General features: G+C 39.0%; 1 protein-coding gene across 1 annotated transcript in view; it reads left to right on the top strand.

The window, feature by feature from the left end:
• The window catches only part of RASA3 (RAS p21 protein activator 3), a 127489-nt gene that overhangs the window by 88883 nt on the left and 16863 nt on the right, over positions 1 to 21743 (top strand). The window contains exons 6-16 of the mRNA XM_061997197.1: positions 3227 to 3307; positions 6005 to 6077; positions 10339 to 10418; positions 14357 to 14461; positions 14953 to 15109; positions 15926 to 16074; positions 18020 to 18134; positions 19017 to 19091; positions 19605 to 19728; positions 20880 to 20986; positions 21638 to 21715. Of these exons, the coding sequence (XP_061853181.1) occupies positions 3227 to 3307; positions 6005 to 6077; positions 10339 to 10418; positions 14357 to 14461; positions 14953 to 15109; positions 15926 to 16074; positions 18020 to 18134; positions 19017 to 19091; positions 19605 to 19728; positions 20880 to 20986; positions 21638 to 21715 (1144 nt within the window). The remainder of the gene's footprint in view (positions 1 to 3226; positions 3308 to 6004; positions 6078 to 10338; positions 10419 to 14356; positions 14462 to 14952; positions 15110 to 15925; positions 16075 to 18019; positions 18135 to 19016; positions 19092 to 19604; positions 19729 to 20879; positions 20987 to 21637; positions 21716 to 21743) is intronic.

The following is a 21743-nucleotide window of genomic DNA, read 5'->3' as shown; positions in this document are numbered from 1 at the left end:
CCATTAAACTTTTAATAGCTGCCTACAGACCTACACTCCATGAGTTTGTGTAATCCTGGTTTGAATCCATGTATTCTTTTGGCCTTCACGATATCCCATGGCAATAAGTTTTGCAATTTCATTACATGTTCTGTGGAAGTTACTTCCTTTTGTTTATTTCAAACCTGCTGTCTGGTAATTTCGTTATGTGCCACTTAATTCCTATTTGGTGAGGAAATGTTCTTCACACCATTCATGATTTTGTAAGCTGTTCATGAATGGATGACTTCTGTTTTCCAAGCTGGAGAGGACAAACCTGGGAGAGCTGTGACTGATTAGTATCAGTCCTGTTGTTCTTCTCCATGTGCTTTGTAAAGTGCACACAATTCAGGAACCAAGTGCCCTGTGATGTACTTTGCTCTTCTCTCTGACCAGCTAAAGATACTGTTTGTCTTTTTAACTGTTGCTGACAGTTGATGCTCTAACAACAGAGGACTATCCCCAAAAATCATAACAAATTCTTTTATGTGGCTAATAGTAGAATAGATCCTGTCATTATGTACGTGCATAGATAGTGTGTATATTTTTTTGGAGGGTAGATAACTTTACACTTTCCATCATTCAAATTCACCCATGTATTTATGGTGATTTATAAATTCTGCTTGTCCTCAAGTGCAGATGATGCTGTCTGGGATCACTTTCTATTGTCTGCATATTCTTTAAGGGCTGCTTTTATTAAAAGAGGAATTACACTTTCTCTGTCTTTAAATTTCTCGTAGCTTTTCCTATCTGGAGGAGAGCTGGCTTGGAAGCCATTCATCAACAGTAGAAAACTGGAAAAGTAGGGGGAAGGAAACAGTGGAAGGAGTGGAGGGAGTTGAGACTGACACTTGGTGCCTGATTGTTCTGTTCAGACAGACATGTGTTCAAGCCACATCTGCTGTCCTAGAGAAATTCCCGGCAGTCATGCCGTATCTCACTGGTGAAGTGGTTCTGCTGCCAATATAGTCACATTAGTGTAAAGACCACTAAAAAGAAAATGATTTGTCATTAACTCGTAAGAAAATGAAGCTCAACGTGCCCTTCCATAAAAGCTTTCTGCTGGTACTTACAGGTGTTTCCTTCTGCACTTCCAGTTACTCTGAAAGGAGACTATAATGTAAAGGTCCTCATGAGTGTTCTTTCTGTTCTCATCTGCCCTTCTAAAATTGTAATTAAAAAGTAGCATTTTCCTTGCAATTTTGAATACTTGTATTAATACATATGCAAAAACCTATTCTAAACCTTCTTCATGAGGTAGCTTGTGTAAACTTTGAGTAGGATTCAAACAGGCATCTAATCTGTCCGTGAGGCCTAGAAGGCATGGAGCTGTCAAATATACATGTTCCATGGGTACCCTCTGCTTTCCTGGAGCAGAAGGGGACTGGGCAAGAAACTGTTAAGCCATCTTAAATAGCGCTGGATGCATGCATTTAGACAACCATATTGTGCATTGCTCATTGCTGAGGGTTACTGGAGCTTGCATCTTGCATTTCTAGCTGATGCTGGGATAGAATTTGTGGCTTGAATTTTGCTGTTTGCATGGTAGCAATCTGCAATGTCAGGTACTAGCTAAACTAGGCATCTAGGAAGCACCTAAATTCTACGTAGAAGGTAAACTTGTAGTGAAATAATAGAAGTCCAGACAGAAAAGCAGCACAGTGCTTGTACAATCCAAGTTTCCTTAGGGTTTTGATATATGATTTCAACTGAGTATCCAAAACATGGAACTATGCAGTAGTGTTTTAGTGAATCAGCACTGATAATGTGAGTCGTCTAGGCTAATAATTGACTGCTTTTCCATGCATATAGGGGCTATACAAATGAGAAGCTTTTGAGTGTGTGCATTATTGGGGGCTATCTGTATTAACTTAACCTTTGTTCTGTGGGATCAAAGGTGTGAGAATCCAGCTATGAATGTAATGTATCGCTTTAGCTGCCTATGTGTGACTGCTTAGTGTGATCTTCAGACTTTGTGTATTTTTAAGAATGTGTGAACCTATCTAGGTTCTACTTCCTTTGGTACAAAAATGATTCATGTATTCGTGCAGAATAGATTTTTTTTTCCCTTCCTTTCTGCAGAGTAAGTAACAGGTCTGTTGTTAAACTGTTTTTGAAGTCCACATTGGATGTTACCGAGTAACTTAGCTTGTGGATAAAATTGTGGACCACTGTATGTTACTTTTACTCATTGATTTTTTGTTTTTAAGTATTTTTATATCAAAGTTGCTGCCATTTAAAGCAGTAAAATGAATATTACTCTTTTTTGCCGATTTTTAGAGCACTCAGAAGATATTCACACTGCAAGGATAGTTCTACTCATCTGCCCAAAGAGCTTCAGTTGTAATTGTATAAATACATCAGCCTCACTCTTGGAAACAAAACCTGTTTCATGGGGAGTAGAGTGTTGGCAGCTACCTTATCTGCTTTTGTTTCCAGTTGGTGCTGCTTTTCTCAGTAGGTTTTTATCATGTGAAATGTTTTTTCAGCTTTTTTTTCCGAGGTTGTGTTGTTTTCTCTTTTTTTTGAGATGTTGAAATGAGCTTTCAAAAGTGTAAATTTCTCAGCATGGCTTGCAGCAAAACCCAGTTTGTTCAATTTTGTCCCTCCAGTATGTCTTTGACTTCTTCAGTACAGAGCTCTTGAATGTTTCTTCAGTTTTACTATTTAAAAGTTTTATGGAGAAAAATGTCCGTGTCATACTGTCTCCTGGTCTGTCATTTACTCACCTTTACAAGTAAGACCATGTCAAATTTTGTCAAAAGCACCGAGGCCTTCTTGAGTGTGATTCTGAGAAATTACTTGACTACTGCAAGGATCTGTTGTGTGAGATTTTTTTTTTTCATCTCTTGTTACAGAAGTAAATTCTCTCTTTTTTTTTTGTGAATAAGTTGTCACAGAAGTGCTGACAGGCTCATCTTAAAATCAGACTCCATCTCATGGACCTTAAGTTGTTTTACTTGCAAAATAAGAATCTTTCAAGTTAACATTTCTCTGTAATTTAACAGTATTTTTGACCACGTTAAAGTTAGTATTTAAGACCAAATTGTGTTTTCAAGTTTCGGTACAAATTAAAGGTTTACACTTAGCGACGTTTCAGTTCCCTGGTGTAAAGTATGATGAAAGGAGAACAAGATGAAAATATGTTTATTTTCACTCCAGTCTCTTCTCATTTCATTGATCTGCTTATCTGGTTTTTCTTTTCTAGAGTTTTGGAGTGCCAAGGGCTGCCCATTGTGAACGGGCAATGTGATCCCTACGCCACTGTTACCTTAGCAGGACCCTCCAGGCACGTATTGCACATATAAAAGCTTCTACTTTATAAAGATGATTTCTTTTTCCCTTGTCCATTAGAAATCTGCATTCTCAGATGGACAGATGGGGAGTATTTGGAATATGTTAAGTGTTGATGTGTGTATTTATGAAAAACTGAATTATACTGCAGTAAGTAAATTGAGGCTTGTTTCAGTTTTGATGTACGTAAAGGTCTGAATAACCCATGAATAATTTGAATATCCTAGAGTATGTGATTTGTGGTTAGGCTTAATTTGCACATCTTCTCACCTCACAGTTGGAGACCAGTTTTTGAGCAAATTTATTGATGGAATACATCAATGTCTTGCAGTGTATGCATGTTTGTATGTGAATCTTTTAGAGTCTTTTCACTTTCAAGGTGTGGCAAATTGATGTGTATGTCAAAAGTCCTAGGTGGCACAGTGCTATAATTTGATATATGTGCACATAATAGCATGGATAAAATCTGAAGTGAGATTTTAGTAATGAGATTCTGCATAATAACTCTTCAGTTTAAATTTGGGATTAAATTTTTCTGTTCTGTTGTTAAAAATTTCCCACGTTATTGGATGTCACTGTTTTGTTTCTGCTTAATCTAGAGTCACATTTTATGTCTATGCCATGTTAGAAGCAAAACAGCTTTGCAGTGACCTCAGATTTGGTAGCCATATGGGTTATTCATCATGTTTTACAACAATTTATTGAGAATCTTGTGACTAAAATGTGTTCTTGACAAATACTTACCTTGTATGCAGAGGAGTCTAAGACTAGTCTGTATTCTTCATCTTTGTCTAGGTGTGTTATGCCTTATCTCTATTAACGGGCTGTCTATTTGAGTTGTATGCTTTGAGGTTTTTCTTAAGCCTGTAACTTGTTTCAGATGCTACTGGATGACTATTATTGAAACTGTAAGGAGACTAACCCTTGTATCCTTGAAATTCCAGACTCACTTCTGTCTGCTTCCCTCACTCTGAATAGTGTATGACAACTGATAATGTATTTTCCTTCAGAATAAGGAGCATAGCCTCATCCTAGTTCCTTTTTAGAGTGTTTTTTTGGTTGGGGAGAAGGCTTGCCTCCTATCTTCAGCAAGCAGCATGCAGCTTCCTCTCATCCGCTGCTTTGTAATTGCCCAATAATTGTGCTTGCCCTAATCGCCTCTTGTTCTGCATCCCAGATGGGCTTGTTGGTGAAGAGGTTGATTGGCAAGTGTGACTGATGAGATGGGGTAGGCAATCTGCCCTGTGTCCTGGAGGCGATTAGTCTCTCTTGTTTCTCAGCTCCTCCTGGGAGTAGTGAGCTATTCTTAATCTGTATAACATTCTCCTCTGGATTTTTCAATGCCTCTCCTTTTTGAGGAGGAAAGCTGCTTTATTCTGCTGCTGTTGAAATAAAATTTTCAACAAATGTGCTGTTGTTTGTTTTGTGATTTTTGTACTTACAGAGCCATCAGACTTCCTGAGCAAAACTGTTTCTATGCCTGCATTATAGATGGGAAAAAATTGTCAGACTGACAGACTGGCCCATTCAAGTCACACAGGAAGCCTGTAGCAGCACTGGGAATTATACCCAGCTGTACTTGGCCTCTGTAAGAGAATACATAGAGTTAATATAAGCAGTTACGAGCTATCTAAGCAGCTTTGCTGCATGAGAAATAAGAGAGAGATTCTGGGATGAAATGATTAGTAGGTCAGTTTTCCACATGGCTGATGTGGCTCTCCATCTGTGTCTGTTTTATCTGTGCCTGCAGAGCTGTAGGGGAAGATTGGTGACACAGGACAACACAGAGCTTTTCACTCGTAGGTAACGAGAACAAATCAAGCATAGGTTCCTAACATTTAGAAATCATCAAACAGCTGTTATCTGGCCTGTGAGAAATGCATGGGCTGTCTCTAGCCCAGTGCCAAACAGTTAGATGTCTGTATTCCAAAAGGCCAAGTGCAGGTGGATGGCACTGCCCACAGTGGATCAATGGGCAACACTGAACTTTGTCAGGCCTGTTGTCTGGTGAGTCGTTTGGAGGAGGTCTGTTATGTCTTGTTCCTACAGAGCAGTAGAAATTGAGATTTCCTCTCAGTGCTGCACATAATAATTCATCAGCCTAACATTAAGTGCTGTTGGGCCTGCAGGGAAAAAGGTGGTAATAGAGCAGAAGAAATATTCTTCCAGAGGAATTTATTCCATTTAAATATATATATATATATATATATATATATATATATATTTAACACCACTGAAAAGCATTCATTGATTCTTTAGGCCAGGATTATAAAATACAAAACACAGAAATAGCTACGTCAGTCTTCCTGTCTCCTGTGCTTTTTGGGTATGAAGAATTTTTGAGTCATGTCAAGACTGGACCATCCCCTAAATGTTGCTGCTCAGAGCCTCATTCTTGCTGGTTGCTTTGTAAACATATAAGATTTGTCTGGATTAAGCAAGTGACAGAATCAGGGTTCAAGGAGTTGCATTTTGAGGATAACTGCGATTGCTGCTGCTCTAGAGAAACAGGCATACAGTGAATCCCTCTTGTAAATGTGTGCCAGTGTGTATGCCTTGCTCTGCTGGAGCCACTTGGCATTCCAGCTTTATTAGGTAAATCGAGTGGATGACTATTTGTTTCTCAGTGGCTCTGTTCTATGTTCACACTTCTACTAATGTTGTTTCTCTCATTTTTTTTTCTTTAATTCAGATCAGAAGCCAAAAAGACTAAAGTTAAAAAGAAGACCAACAATCCACATTTCGATGAAGTGTTTTATTTTGAGGTTGGTATTTCAAAGGAATGGGTGATAAGCTGAAACACTATACTGAAGATAGTTGGCACAGCATCCTGCTCCATGTTGTGCCAGCTGTCTTCTTTGAAGACTGTTTCAAAGCATGGCACAGGGGATAGAAGTACCCAAAATCAGACTATCTGTCTGCTGAGGGTGTGATATATATTCAGCTCAGGTATTCTGTAGGAAGGGCTTCAAGATGGGCACTTCTGAGAAGGAGACTTTACATTCCATCGTGTCTCAACCCAGAAGAGTTTTTAAAAAGGACAGTTAAAAATGGGATTTAAAAAAAGAACAATTTTTTAGTCTGTTTTTGTAGCTGTTCCACCTTGTCTTTTCCAGTCAATGGGAGGATGATTCTCTCCTAAGAATATTGTAGAGGAAAAATACACTTGAACTTGATGTTCTGGCGATCTACCAGTCTGCTGCAATACCAATGCCTTTCCTCCAAGTGGGTGAAACTTCTACAGCTTTATTTAACACAGAGCATTTTCAGCAAGTCCAGTTAAAACAAAGTATAACTTCTCATAAAAGCACTCATTTTGGTTCTTTCTGGCAAGAGTAGCTGTAATTGTGGTGTGTCCATACATATATGTGCATGTGTTTACAATTTGGATACCCCTTGAAACTTTTCATTCTGTCATCTAAAGTATGTGTATCTTTCTCTTTTCTTTTTCTCTTGGACATTTTAGTCCTGATCTGTGCTTAACTCTTTGGTTTCAATGGATACCTCAAACATATCTGGCATAACAAAACTGATGGAAAGCCAGAGTAGTACTATGCGGTTGGTATGTCATGGAAAAGCCCTTTCTGCCAATACTACTTGCATCATTCAGGTCACACTTGCATTAGAAATGGTTGCTGGCATAGGAATGGCACCTAGGGAGGTGGTTTCTCTAATCAGTTTAGGGGCACAGGCAGCCACATCAGGAAGGAGAGCTGGGGAGAGAGGAACCATACAAACAAATTCTGTTGCACTGTGCAGATCTGAAGTGCATCCATCATTCTTGGCAGTGCCAGTGAGGGGCTTATTGCAGTCTTCCCCCTCCTTCTACAAACCACCATCTTTGCCTGGAAGTTGATAGTTGAACCGACTAATCTAAAGTCTATCATACCAGCAGGAACATGCTCTTCATGATGTAACATATTTGGATTTGAGGAACAGATAAATCAAACTTGTTATTGGCAGGAGCATTTTCTCACTGCCCAAAGGGGTGGAAGCCCTTAGGATAGCTATCTAAGGTAATCTTCTCTTCTGCCAACCCAACACATCTCTTCCTAGGATATGACTTCTTAACTGGCAGTGAGCCTTTGTACCTGCTTGCCTGAGTCCCCGAGACTCTACAGAGGTGGTGGGGGAGAGATCCCATGGTACAGAGTGCTGAAACTGCACTGAAGTGTTCAATGTGTTGACTCAGGGCTGCCTAGGATCTGTCACTTGTTCCAGAGCTGCACCCTTTGGCAGTAATACAAGAGTGATGCTATATGTAAATAAACTGAAATGGGCTTCCTTATTCTTAACATAGTTGTTTCTGGAGGCATCTGTCAACAACAGCTTTTAATGAGAATGTAATCCAGGAATTCAGACTATAAACCACAAAACTTCACCTGTCTGATTTCCTAGCCTTCTATGTACTGGAGGAACACTGAATGTTTGATATTTAAACACTGAACTTGGCAGGTGGTGCTGTATTGGGAGAGGAAGGAGAGAAACAGAAAGCATCTTCCAGCTGGGGTAGTGGAGGGGGCTGGATGCTTGCTTGGCTTGCCTTTATGCTGAGAACTAGATTGCGTGCAAGTATCAGCAGAAGCAAAACCTGAACTCGAGCCCATGCCCCAGTTGTTCTGCTAACTCAAGAGCAAAATATTTTCTGTGTGGGTAAGAGCAGAGCTTGGGAAATGTCTGAATCAGCCAGAACTATGTAACATAAACATACCCTTAGTGCAGACAAGGCCATTGTAGATTTCTGTCATTTTGAGAGTGGTTAGTACACATCAGGCTAAATGTCTCCAAGGAACAAGGTTCAGCAGAACTGCTGTGGCTGGGAAATACATTCACTAATGAGACATAGGCAGACCTGTGGCTGGTGCATGCTGAAGGAGTGCTCTGATTCCTGTGGAGCTGCACAGATTCATGCTGTTGACAGCAGTGTTACTTACTGCTTCCAAACAGCTTCCTCGGCTTTCCTGCAGTCTGCTAGCACAGCAAGTGGCCGTGCCTCCAAGAAAGAAGCCATCTGTGAAAGGCAGTGAATGGGTGCTTTCTTTTCTGCAATCAAAAAGTCACACAGATTTAATTTTCTAAATGGAAAATAGCTTATCATTGATCTGTATAATCTAAGGGTTTATTTAAGAGGTGCTATGGGTGAAACTTGCACCTGATAGTTAGTCATTTTCACCACCACTCCAGCTGCAGCATGGTGTGGGGCTTGGACTTCTATATGCAGCTACAGGAAAATGGCCCTCTTATGGGAACTGAAGATGGTAGTGCTGGGGACCTGTTTGCAAACCTGCATGTGCTGAAGAAAAAAAGGGGAGCAGCTGATAAACAGCGTGCTAGCTTTGCCTAAAGAAAGGGTTGTGCCTCCTTGTTTTTTGTAAAATGGTACATGTTAGCTGTTTCTGCATGTCTCCAGTTCAATCCTTGGAATGGAGGGACTTCATACATTTTTTTATCATCTTAAGAATACCACCCTTAAGCATTACTAGTCTGCACACTAAGCAGTTGTACAGGTGAACAGAGGGACCTGGTACATGCAGACTTGAGCAGAACTTCTCAGAAAAGTGTTTCTTTAAAAAGGATGTGGAATAAGATACACCTATGCTATAACTTTTTTTTTTTAACAACTCATGTTACAGAAAAGAAAAGACTTAAAAGTTTGTCTTACTAAATATTACACCATTAGCTTCACCATGGTAGTAGAAAATGTCATTTGCAGCTACGGAGGATGACTTCCTGAAGCCACGGTGAGGATAGTTGCAAAGGTAGGGTGAGAAAACTTGGGCTAACTGCTGAAGTTGTAGGCTGTATATTAATCCTCCATGCTTTTGAGCTTATCGGTGCATTTGATTCAATTAGTCTAGAGGGTTTGGTCTCCAGTCCTCCTAGTACTTTTTAGTTTTTATGTGTCACCTTGAAAATATCTACCTTGCATATACATATAGAAAAAAGCCTCAGTGTCCTGTGCTGAAGATTCTCTTCTGATTTCTCTCCATTTGTGCAGCTGTATCTTTGCCTGCCTTGTTTGTACCATCTGCATTTGATGTACAATAAGAAACCAAGAAGCCAAGTTTACAATAAAAGTCATGTTTTGTGAGTGGGAAGTGTTATGCCACAAGCATCTTTAAATGTTCAATAAAGTTCAGCTTCTGTGTGCAACCAAGAGCTAAACCCACACATCATACACACTGGCATTTGATCGGTTCCTGCTGTGGTTTCATCTGGGTGGGGTATCCTTTTTCTCAAGTTTCTGACAGAATGTACAAAAATACAACCATCAAAGTCTTTTTATAATCATGTTAGAAAACATTTAAAGAAATATCTGTACAAAACCTACTTGCTGATGCTCTTCACTTACAGCTACCTTCATTATTTTCTGCATGCTCTTTGCTATTTACTAGTCCCGCAAACACATCTGGTGAGCTGTACACCTGGTTCTGTACTCTGATATGCATAACAGCCTCAGCATCTCTTGGACAATTGATCCACTTGATGTTTTTTTGTATGGGCATGATAAATTGACTTCCAGGATATTAGAACTGGCACATCTTCCTAATTTTAATTTGATCCACTGTAACATGTTTTTAAGGGTGATTTTTTTTTAATTATATTTTTTTAGTTTTTTCCCTCTTCAGAGTGCCTCAGGGCAGCTGTTGAACAGCTGTATTTAGAACCCAATTATTAATTGCATTTTTATTTCCCTAAAGGGAAAAATGGTGCTCCTTTTCATGATTTTTTTCTTTCGTCAAGGTAAACTTGGAAGTACTGTTGTAATATTGAAGACATCCTTTCTCTGTAAAGAAAGTGTGGAATATCCTAGTTATTTTGGGACATGATTACACAACTGCTACTTTTGTATAGTCAGGAATCTGTTTGGTCAACATGCTTATTCACATGCATGGAGGTTTTCAGAATCAAGACTGAAGTCACTGGGGATATTAAAAGGCTGTGATCTTCCAGAGTGGTTTTTTCAAGTAACAACAGCATGCTTTTGTATCAGATCAAGTTGTTAAAGTTTCTTCCTTTTATTAGGTTACAAGACCCAGTAGCTACAACAAGAAATCTCATTTTGATATTGAAGATGTTGATGAAGTTGACAAAATGGAGATTAGGTAATATAAACCACTTTATACTAATAAAATTGTCTTCCAAAATTGTGTGACTTTGTAATAGATTCACTTTTCAAAGTGGCAACTGTGGTTTTACTGTGGTTTTACATAAAATCAAGATGAGTCTTCATCAGTGTATCAGTGTGTTCACTTACCTCCACCATCCTGTGGATCGTATGTGAGTTTGTGTGATGGTTCTGCTGCAGGAGACATCCTTGTTCTTTTCCTTGGTGTCCTAAAGGCACTGTGTGTGTACTAATGAGTGCTTGTCATTAAGAGCAGACTTCTGTGTCTGGGCTCCTTCTTCCTCCCTCCCTCTGTTTCCCAAGAGAGCCCAGAAGGTCTGTGCTGCTCTTGGTTAAAGAGAATGTTTTCTTCTGTCTCTTAATTTTAGCAACCCATATAAGGTTCTTCTTCCCTGAAAGGAAGCTCTTGAACTGGGGCAGAGGCAGTTTCTCTTCTCTTTTGCCTGCCAGACTTTAACCCCTTCGTGCAAGACTGGGGTATAATACATGTAAAATCCATTGCACAGGAAAGAAGCAACTCTGATTTAAAAAACAAACACACACCCTCTGCCACCCACTTAATTCTATTTTAAAACCTGTTGAGGTCTGTCAACAGGGTCTGTGGGAACAGGTGAATAGGAAGAAAGGAGAGGAAACAATAGGAGGTGCAAAATGTAAAGATATTTATGCATCATACTGTCACATACATTGAAACTTAGACTGAGACCATCCAGTGACTTGAATGCTCTGTAGCTGAAAACTGCTGTGTCTGCATCAGGTAGTGAGAAATTCCTCTATTATGCTGGGATTTGTAGAAAGCAAGATTGAGTAAGGATGGTGTGATGCCCTTTCTCCCCAGATATTCCCACTAGAGAAGCAGTTTTTGTATCCCAAAACATTCTGTACTCCCTTCAGAAGCTATAAGGGCAGAAGGGAAGACCAGGAAGGAGGGAGCAATACTTACTCCCAGAAAGCAAAATGCATCCCTGTACATGAAAAGATAGAGGAGAGCTGTTCTTATTTGATGGCCAGATGCTGATTCATGTAGCCCCTTAGTGTAGTACCATAGCATGAGCTGGATTTGTGTTTGCCGTGGCTCTGTGAGACAGAAAACTGTTCATGTGCGAGAGAGAGAAGGGCTGTGCTCTGTTTCTTTGAGAATATGTGTGTCAGGCAGTGAAAAGGTAGCTGGTTTAAGGGCCACTCATAGCTAATTCCTAGGAGACAAAGCAAAGCCTGAGGTGCAGTGCCATGCTGCTTTAGTGTCAGTGGTGTCAGTGTTGTGGCCCAGCAGATGACCTAGTCCTAGCAGCAAACTGTATTTCTGCAAACCTTTGCATGCTGTAGACAAGTATGAAGTAACGTGTCCCATATCCCATGGGATGCATGTGCTGTAATGGACAGCTGAACTGTCTTGGGAGTCACAATTTGGTCTTTGTAACTATGATGCCCAGCCATGTGCTGATTTCAAATGAAAGCTAGGAATCTCTGATAGTTCTGTGACGCTGGAAGAGAACCCCAAACACTGGCGGGCAGTGATTACATGTTGATTGATATTTCAGTTCATTCTTGTTTTGTACCACTGGACTAAATGGAATTATGGAGTTGTTTCACCAAGTATATTTTCTGAACAAATTACCATCTCCAGTAATAATGTATGTGGAGCCGAGCTTCAAAAAAATCTTTCATTCTGTAAAACCAACACATCACAGTGTGGTAAAGATGAATAGTTTGTGAGGAGGCTTACAAAATAGTTAGGAAAAGATTAAGCACTTAAATAGTTAAGGACAAAAGCAGATAAAGTGTTGGTCTTGGTTGGGCAAACTCTTTGCTCAGAGGTTTTTGGCCCCTATAGATCAGACCGTTTTTGTTTCCATCTCAGATTCTCCTTCCTCCCCCACTCGCTTCCTTGACTCTATTTAGTCAGAGTTAGGTTGCCTCCATGCCCTCTGGATGGATCATACAGTTTATGGATTTGGGGGATTTTTCTTTTTCTCCCCTGAGGAAAAATACCATTCCACAGGGTAAAGGGGAGACTTAATCTCCAGTGTTTTTTCTCTAAAGCTATGAAAGTTTCTCTTTTTGAGTGGGTGTAGGAAGTTGCAGGCAGAGCATATCAACACTTAGGGACCAGATGTTCTGGTGAATTCATTGTTTCTCCTCCCTCTCTCTGCTGTTTCTTTGTGACTACAGTCTGACCAGCTTCAGAATAACACTTGCCATAATTTTGCCTTTTAAAAAGCATGGGAAACAGGAATCTTTTGGACTCTGAGGTCTGTGTATTCTGATTTTAAAAGTCCTGCTGATGTTTTGTATCCCAAATGCAACCATTTCAGAGTTTGCATGCCTGTTTTGATTAGTTCCTATCCTACTGATCTTTTTTCCCTGTAGCTTAAGTTGCTGTGGGGGAACACCCTTTAGCTGAGTATGTTTTAAAGTATTATTGTGGTGGTTATTATAGTGGGCATCTTGAAAGAATTTGAATAAACTAGAAACTAGTAGCCTGAAAATACTTGGTAAATTTTAAGTTTGACTATGTGTAAATAAACTTCTCAAAAGAATTCACTCCTCCTGAAACTACTTTTAGCCATCTGAATCAGTTAGTAAGACAGTAGCCAACCAGATATTGAGAAGGGGAAGAGGAGATTGAATTTTCAAACAAGTTTTTTCCTTTTGGGGAATTCTTACCCTACAGAAATACTGTCAAAATATAAGCAATTGAAGAGCTTTTACTCAGCAGGCATGCAATGTGAGCTGATGGTATGTCTAGTGTAGGAAACTTGATGCATGAGATGCTGTGGAGAGACACAAGGCTCAGAGGGTTTCAAAGTGACATCGTTTATGCTTGTATAAGGTACGATAAACCTTTAGTGGGACTTTCAACATCCATTTCTTGACAAGTCTATTGTGTCTTGCTTGAGACTAAGAAGGTGGTGTAAATATGTCTATAATTGGATGGCTTTGCACCTTGTCTGAATTAAAAGTTGCTCTTCTAAGAATCCGCATTATTTGAAAGCCTGTATTTTTCCCCATATATATTTTTCCCCCCAAAGTGTAGGGAATATTGATACTGTCACTTAGCTATAAAATTCTCATCTGAGCTTGTTTTAAAATAACAATGCCTCTCAGAGGAAACCTTAAGAAACAGAAACAATTACCATGGAGTCTAAAAGCCTTGCTTCAAGGTGAATATTGTAGCATTTGCCTACAGCTGCCATGTTAGATACCAGTACTTCTACTTTGAATCTCAGTACAACTGTTTTACATCCTAACGTTAAAGAGCATGTCGAAAGAGAAGAAAGTCTTATCTGGAGATATGCACCAGAACTTTTTAAACGTGAGGGACTGAGCGCCAAAAATTGTGTAGGCTTCAGTCAATACATAGATTAGACAGGGTGGTAGAACTGTCCTAAGGTTTTGAGTACTGTACAGAACTAGTTTAGGTGCAGCAAATTTGTAAGTTTGACATGATGAGTCTTCTCAGCAGCTAGAGCACTGGAAAGGTCTGAGTAAGCATTCAGCCTAACTCTGTAAAGCTGCCACTTAGCTGCTAGTAATCCCAAATTAGACCAGGGCAGAGAGTATGGAGTTCTTAAATAGCTCTGCATTTTTTCTCCTGATGTCCATTTTACCTGTATTTTTCCATTATCTGGGATAGCTAAACAGTCCTCTGGATCTTTAGGGAAACAGTACACAAGAGGGAAAGGTAGCCTAGGTGATATTTTTGGCATGAATGTTTCGTGGAGGTGAATTGCAAGGCTCTGGAAATCGAAAGTAATGCTCTCCTTTTAGTGGTTGGAAACCATTGTTGACCAGTTTTGAGACTTTCTAACTCATAGGCTTGAAGGGAAAAACTGAAAACAAGATTGGGATTATTTGTTGTTGTTTTTTAATTTTTATTATGAATCTTTTAAAAATTTTTTGTTTTTATTGCAGGGTTGATCTTTGGAATGCCAGTAACTTGAAGTTTGGAGATGAGTTTCTTGGAGAACTGAGACTCCCTTTGAAATTTCTCCGACAGTCCAGTTCTTATGAAGCATGGTATTTGACATTTTTCTTGTGGAGAATGAGTAGAAACATATGTGTGCTGTGAAGACTTAAGAGTAGTTGCTGCTATGTGATAAAGTTTAAATGGATTTAATTGGTATCTTTTCTTTGTAAGCAAGCCAAAATAATCTTAGCAAATGTAAGAACAAGAAGTTTTGTTAATGTGATTTAGGGATTTTAGTCTGCCTCTGAATTGCATGTGGGAGTTCTGATATGTTGGCTTTATGATATTATTTACTGCAGTTCATCAGCAGTGCCACAGTTTTAGTATGTGGGGGTTTAATCATATCTACATAAAGTTTGATGACCAGAACTTCACATGTTGCAATTGATGCAAAATAGACTGTCAAAAACTCTGATTCAGAACTCTCAAGAATGTGATCCATATATAAATATTGTATTTGTAAATTTTACATATATTTCTTGATAGCCTGAGATAATATTGTGTTTCAGCACAATTTTTCTGTCTTTTTTTTGGGTATCAGGTATTTCCTGCAGCCCAGAGATAATGGTAACAAGTCATTGAAACCTGATGACCTCGGTTCCTTAAGGTTAAATGTGGTTTACACTGAGGACCATGTTTTTTCCTCAGACTATTACAGTCCACTTAGAGACCTCCTGCTGAAATCTGCAGATGTTGAGGTAATTTGCTTGCACTGCTTGTTGTTTACCTTTGGATTGTCCTAATAGGGGTCTCTCTGAGTGTTTGTCACTATCTTGCTGGCACCATAGTTGTGTAATTATCAGACACTTCAGCTTCTTCCTTTTCAGACCTGAAGGCCTTGTTAAGCTCTGTATATCCCTGGTGCTTGTTTTCAGTCATTGCAGAGGAGATCTTTATCTGCATGCAGTATGGTGGGTAAAGGCACACCCAGGAACATCAGCCGTTCTAGTAACAGCATATTCTCTCTGGCTTTCTAATTTGACATGTGAAAATGCAAAGTAAACTTCAGTTTAATCAATTGGTTTTCCTTTAGTGAAGAGGAACAGGTTTACTTGTGTAAAAAATACCGAGAACTCGTCCTGTAATGTCAGGGGATTGGATGGTGTGTTCCATTGGGCATGCTTTTAGCAGTTGTAAAAGTGCTTTTATTTTTTCAGTACAAGCACTGGGTTCTGTACTTACTGTGGCTTGAAATTGAGAAGTTCTTCCTCTTCACTTCCCAGGCAACAGTGACATTCAGTAAAAAGACAGCTATTAAAAATGAGGGAGCGAAAAAGAGACTACTGTAATAGTTTTAAAATTGCTGTCCTCTTGTGACCAGAACTAACAGCCAACAAAAACTGGAATGTAACACCCACCCATGTTATGTACAGGCATGTTTGGGTAACTTGCCATTGCAACTGTTGTGTGGGGTTCTGCATTAAAGAGCTAAAGGAGAAAGAAAGCAAGCAAGAAAGAAAGGATGCTTGTTCTGGAAAGATCTCTCAAAGTTTTTATTTCTTTCCACTGTTCAGCCTGTTTCAGCATCAGCAGCACACATTTTGGGTGAAGTTTGCAGAGAAAAACAGGAAGCAGCCATACCTCTTGTCAGGCTTTTCTTACACTATGGCAGAATTGTGCCTTTCATAAGTGCCATTGCGAATGCTGAAGTGAAGAGAACTCAGTAAGTATCAAAAATCAAATTACTACCAAACGTACCTGCTCTGCATTGACTAGTGTCAGGATCCTCCACTTAGTTTCTGGAATTCTATATCACTTCAAAAGACATTGTTGGAGTAATTCCCATTCCTCCCAGCTGAGTGGTGGAGATTTTTTTAAGTGCATTTACTGCTCTGAAGATCTGGTGAGTTTGATTTGAGGAAGAACTCCCATCATGTTTTGCAAAATCTACTTGCAAGTTTGTTGTAAGGTCTGAGAGCAGGGATTTTCGTTCTTCTCAGTCTTAATTATATTTGATGATAGCTGTGAAATCCTGCATTACCTTCAGCTGCTCATATGAAATAATTTCAGCTTTATAGTGTGCTAATAAACCAACTAGTGCCAAGCAAAAGAGTTCATTGAATTTGTTCAAAACAAAAAGCAAGTTTCTTCTTAATCATGAATATTTAAGGCAAGCTGTGTATCTAATCTTTCCAATTAGAGAGCTGAGGAACAAAGATGGGATTGGATCTGGCAGTGGATAGCAGAGAAGAAAATCTTTTTTGTGGTCAATCCTTAAGTCCCTTGTTTGATTTCCTGGTGAGCTGACAATTTAGTAGTGTGATATCTAATATTCACACCAAGCAGGTCCTAAAAAAACATTTGCTGCCACAAGCCTTGTGCCTGTGTAGTCTGGCAGTACAAGAGAATTGGGAGGCAAGGGGAAAGGCAGGCAGCGACTCTAAAGTAACAGCTTCCTCACTACAAAATAAAGTCTTTGTGTAGGTTGACTTTTTTCAGAATGTCTGAGGGATGGAGTGTTTTCCTTCCTGTAGGTAGGTGGGTTTTTTTTGTGTGCTGCAGGTTGGCTGAAAAAGCCTGGTTGCCACAGTATGAGGAAATTCGCTGCTCCCTAGTCAGTTGTGTTCCTGTGATGATAAACACCATCCTTGCTGTTTTATCAGGGCTTTCTGGCATTTGTAACAGGCAGTGAGCTTACTTTTATGAAACAAAATGATGAATCCTGCAAAGTGTTTCATCCTGTTATTCACTGCTTGTAAATGGCTACAACTGTAAGCTATAAACAGCAGAAGAGACATCAGTGTATGTATAAGAAGAAACAAATAACTTCATATCCAATTTTGATCTGCTGTCAGTAGGCACAGGTTTTTGGTCATATGGGTTGTAGATGAGATTGTTCTTTAGGTACCTATCTGCATAGCATGAATTGCAGGTATAAAATAAATACAAAATTACTTTCATTCTCAAAATCCCAGTAATACTAAAAAACAAGTCCACATGATAGTGCAGCTAGCTAAGGCTTAATGAATCACGCTGGCCATACATCTAGTTCCAGAAGAGTTCTGTGCAAGTGCCTTTTCAGAATGCCTTGAGAGTCTGCATGGCATCAGCTATCCATGCGGTTCTCAGGGCAGAATTGGGATCTCTGCTCTGTTTATTAGTGTTATCACAGGATGCTGCTTAGGAAAGATGGCTGTATCATAGGAGCCCAGGTTTTTGTCTCCCTTCCAGCTTACGAGTACTTGTTTTGTAGGAGAAGGTCGGATGTTGTTCAGAGACTGAAATCACTGTCTCCTTCCCTTACTCAAATTAACACTGTTCAGTAGCATGTGAAAACAGCCACATTTCCCCCTGTTTATATTGTAAACACCCCTGATTTGAGCCTGCGTGTTGCCATCTGTTTGGCTGAGGCGCTGAGAACCCTGTGCTAATACAAAGAAGGAAATCTCTAGTCCCTCTGGACTTACTGTGACTGCTGCTTTTCTCTTCTAACCTGGAAGTACACTAAATGCTACGTGACTGCATTTAATGGCAGACTGGTGTCAAAGGGAGTTTTGGCTTGTGGATTCAAATCCAGATTTCCGTCACCTTTCACCGCTTCTTTTATTTCCATATATTAGCAGTTTATTACAAAAAAGACTAAATTACAGAAAATTGTTCACTTCCAGAGATCCAAACACCATTTTCAGAGGAAACTCATTAACTTCCAAGTGCATTGACGAGACAATGAAACTGGCAGGGATGCATTATCTGCAAGTTACACTAAAGCCAATTATAGATGAGGTAAGAACAGTTTAGACTGTTTATCTGATAAAATATCACTCTAAAAGGCCTTCAGGGAGCAGATGCTGTTTATTCCTTTTAATTTTAAGATGACTTGGTAGGAACAATGCTTAAGAGTCTGTTTCTATATTAAAATCCTGTGTGATATTTAGCCACAGTTAAGTCGCCCAGTTCAGAAACAGTTGGATTGTATGAGAGGAAAAGGAAAGTTTCCACATATTTAACTAAATGCCTCTGTTTTATAAAATCTAGCATTTATTGATTCTGAAAAATTAATAAAGTAACTTAGATGAATAAGGAAAATACACAGTGGAAAGCTGCTGGGAAGCTGTAATTAATAAATTTCATCCAGTGAATATAAAGGAATACAATTATTTTTAGATAACTGTGTATGTGATGCGTGTACTGTAACAATAGTTTATATCTTACCAGTCCAGAATGGTGGGTGTGGGTATTTTAGTGCAGTAATTGGGCAATGCTTTCAGACCACAGACTTCCTTTAAATGATTTGACAGTTTCTTCAGCTGTTGTTCTAGTGTTTCATCTGAAAACGTCAAGTTTTTAAAGAATGTAGATGTACTGTCAATGTTGACTGATTTGGCAAAATAGGACTTTTCTTGAACAGCCTTGCTTGAGAGAGTCGAGAGAACAATTCTTCATTTCAGTTGAAGGAGAGTGTAGAATAAATGAATGCCACTTTTTGGAAAAAAAATTAAGATGCCATGTAATTTACCTTCAATGTTTTGTCAAAAGAAAAACAAAACAATTTAAAAAATTGACTTTTGCCTTTTACCTCAAAAACCTCATGCATTTTGCAAAACTTTTTTCTACTAGAAGGTAAGCTAATATTTTAATTGTTCACTATGGGTTGTTTTTTTCTAGATCTGCCAGGCCCATAAACCTTGTGAAATTGATCCTGTGAAATTAAAAGACGGTGAAAATCTGGAAAATAACAGGGTATGCATTAGAGTTTGAAGATATCTCTTTACACCAGCAAGTTTAACTGAGGTCATCGAACGTTTGATGTTGCAAATAGTTTTGTCATTCATTTTAGTACACTGGAAGTTTTCTCAACACCACAAACTGTTACAATTATTTCACAACGGCTTTATGGTGTACTAGAAACACAAAGTATTTGTGGAGTGCTAATCACCTCTAGCCCTTGAGGACAGGGATAACAGCTTGTGGCTCTACTGATGATATAGGGAAATGATGTTAAGAAGAGGAACGACATGTTATACAGCTCTATCACTTGATGTTTATGTCTAATAGGTGTAATATTCTTACTCTGGTGCTTGAGTATATGTATTTACTGAAGAGAGCATCATCGAACATGAGATTGTTTTGCAAATATATAATATTCAAAGTGAGAATCTTCTAACAAGGCTGTTTAAACAAAATAAATCAAGAATAGGATCACTTTCCAGAGCAGGAAAGTTACTAATTTTGTCATACTGTTACATTTTTCAGGAAAATCTGAGGCAGTATGTTGATCGCATTTTTACCGTAATTACGAAGTCTGGTGTCAGCTGCCCTACGGTGATGTGTGATATTTTCTTTTCGCTGAGAGAGTCAGCTGCCAAACGTTTTCAAGGTGACTTTCTGAATTTTGTTTTATTTTACAACACTGATAGTTTCTAAATGTAGGTGTAGTCTAGCAGTCGGCACGATCCATGGTGGAGTTGGTAGTTGAACAGCAACTTCTCCAAAACACCATTTGGAGTGTATATTAATGCTGTTTGTCTCTGGATTATTCTTTTGACAAAGAACATGACTTTTAGTTACTGTGTAAGTTCTACTTAAAGATCTTTCAAAGGAAAGCAGCATTTAAAAAGAGCATTACAATGGTGTATGCTTATGGTTTTAATACTTGCAAAGTGTACTCAGTTTTCAGATGTTCAGGGTTTCTGTAATGGCTCATCTTGCAGACTCCATGCAGCTGAATTATACGTTGGTCTGTAATAAAAGCCAGTCTATAAATTATTGGAGCTCTTGCAAGCTCGTTGCCCTAAGAGGCCCATGTGCTGCAAAGGTTTTCTGGCTGTTGAAAGAGAGAATTCTCTCTGGTCCCTCACAGATGTTTTGACTCTGTGAGAGTGAGTGGGGCAGTATAAAATCAGAACTGGGCAAAGCAACCAACCAACCTATGCATTTTCATGAAGGGAAACAGATTATAATAAGGAAGTTTTAGAGACGGTAATACGAGTTTGGCTTTTAAACAGTCACTTCATAGTAGAGGAACTCAAGGAGAAACCCATTGACTGTGCTGTAATGCTCTTTATTGTATGTAAAAATAAATAAATGCATTGTCTTTTTCAGTAATAACCAGCTGGAGTAGAAGTCTGTACAGCACTTGTGCGCAGGGCTTTAACTAGATAACTGAGCCTTGGCCTCTGTGCTGAATGTTTTATAAACTGTGTAAATTATTCATCATACTTTAGTTGCATAGATGGAATAGCAGATGTTTATATGAAATTCCCTGTACGGTGGAAAACTGAATGGAGTCCACCTTGTAGCCTGTGTCGTGAACTTGCTTCTTTAAAAAAGCTCTCATTGATGTTTCCTTAGTTTATGCTAGCCAATCTCTAGCTCCAAATCCTCCATCATCAGTTAAACCTGTAACTCACAAATACATACATCTCCAGCACAGGCTGGAGTTAGCTTTCTAGAAGCATTCTGATAATTTCAAGAGGTTTTTAAGGAGGGATTATTGAAATGCTGAGTAGGGGTCCTTTTTTTAAACAGGTGACCTAGATGTGAGGTACACAGCTGTCAGCAGCTTTATTTTCCTGAGATTCTTTGCTCCTGCCATTCTTTCTCCAAACCTCTTTCAGCTTACACCACACCATCCGGTAAGTACTGTATCAATTTTTTTCTAGCTGTGTGTATGATTCTGGCACCATAGTCCTGTCTATCAAGATACTTTCTTCAGTTCTTTTAATAGCCATTAGGAGAAGTACCTATGGTAGGTCAAAGATCTGCTATGGTTATCTTGCATATGAAGCATATGTTAAATGGCTCTATATGTGGAGAATTTGGGAACTATGGGAGGAACAGTGTCGTTTAAGAACGAACAAGGCAGATGCTCTAATCTGGTGTGGAAAAGATAGTCACTGCTTCTTTTTGCCCCATTGCATTAATGCTGGATTGACTGTCAGCGATGTTGGAAATGTTTGGGATGTTATGCAACTTATCCAAGACTTTTAGTGCTTGTTCTTAGTGGGAATGGGGAGGACCTGGACAGTCTTGAAGATTAAAAACTCCATTTGTGTTTTTCAAGTGATTTTTTGGCACCCTGAAGAGCAATAGAGTAGTTAGGAAGCATGATGGCGTAAGAATTAAAAGCCTTGAAAAAAACCCCACTTTTTTCCTTTAATGTTTTATTGGGGCTTTTCTAATTTTATGTTACTATTCTGAAAATGAAATAAGAAAGAAACTTAATTTACCTTCCTCTCTTTTATATTTTAAATAGCTAGTCCTTATAATATTTTTCTCTTTCCTAGGATCCTCAGACTTCTCGAACTTTGACACTTATCTCTAAAACCATTCAAACTCTGGGCAGCCTATCAAAATCTAAATCTGTAAGTATGCCATTTTCATTTAAAGGCT

This window comes from Colius striatus, chromosome 1 (genome assembly GCF_028858725.1).
Source record: "Colius striatus isolate bColStr4 chromosome 1, bColStr4.1.hap1, whole genome shotgun sequence".
In the NCBI taxonomy this organism is placed as follows: domain Eukaryota; kingdom Metazoa; phylum Chordata; class Aves; order Coliiformes; family Coliidae; genus Colius; species Colius striatus.
The sequence above is the reverse complement of the archived record's forward strand: the minus strand, read 5'-3'. Positions and strand labels throughout refer to the sequence as shown.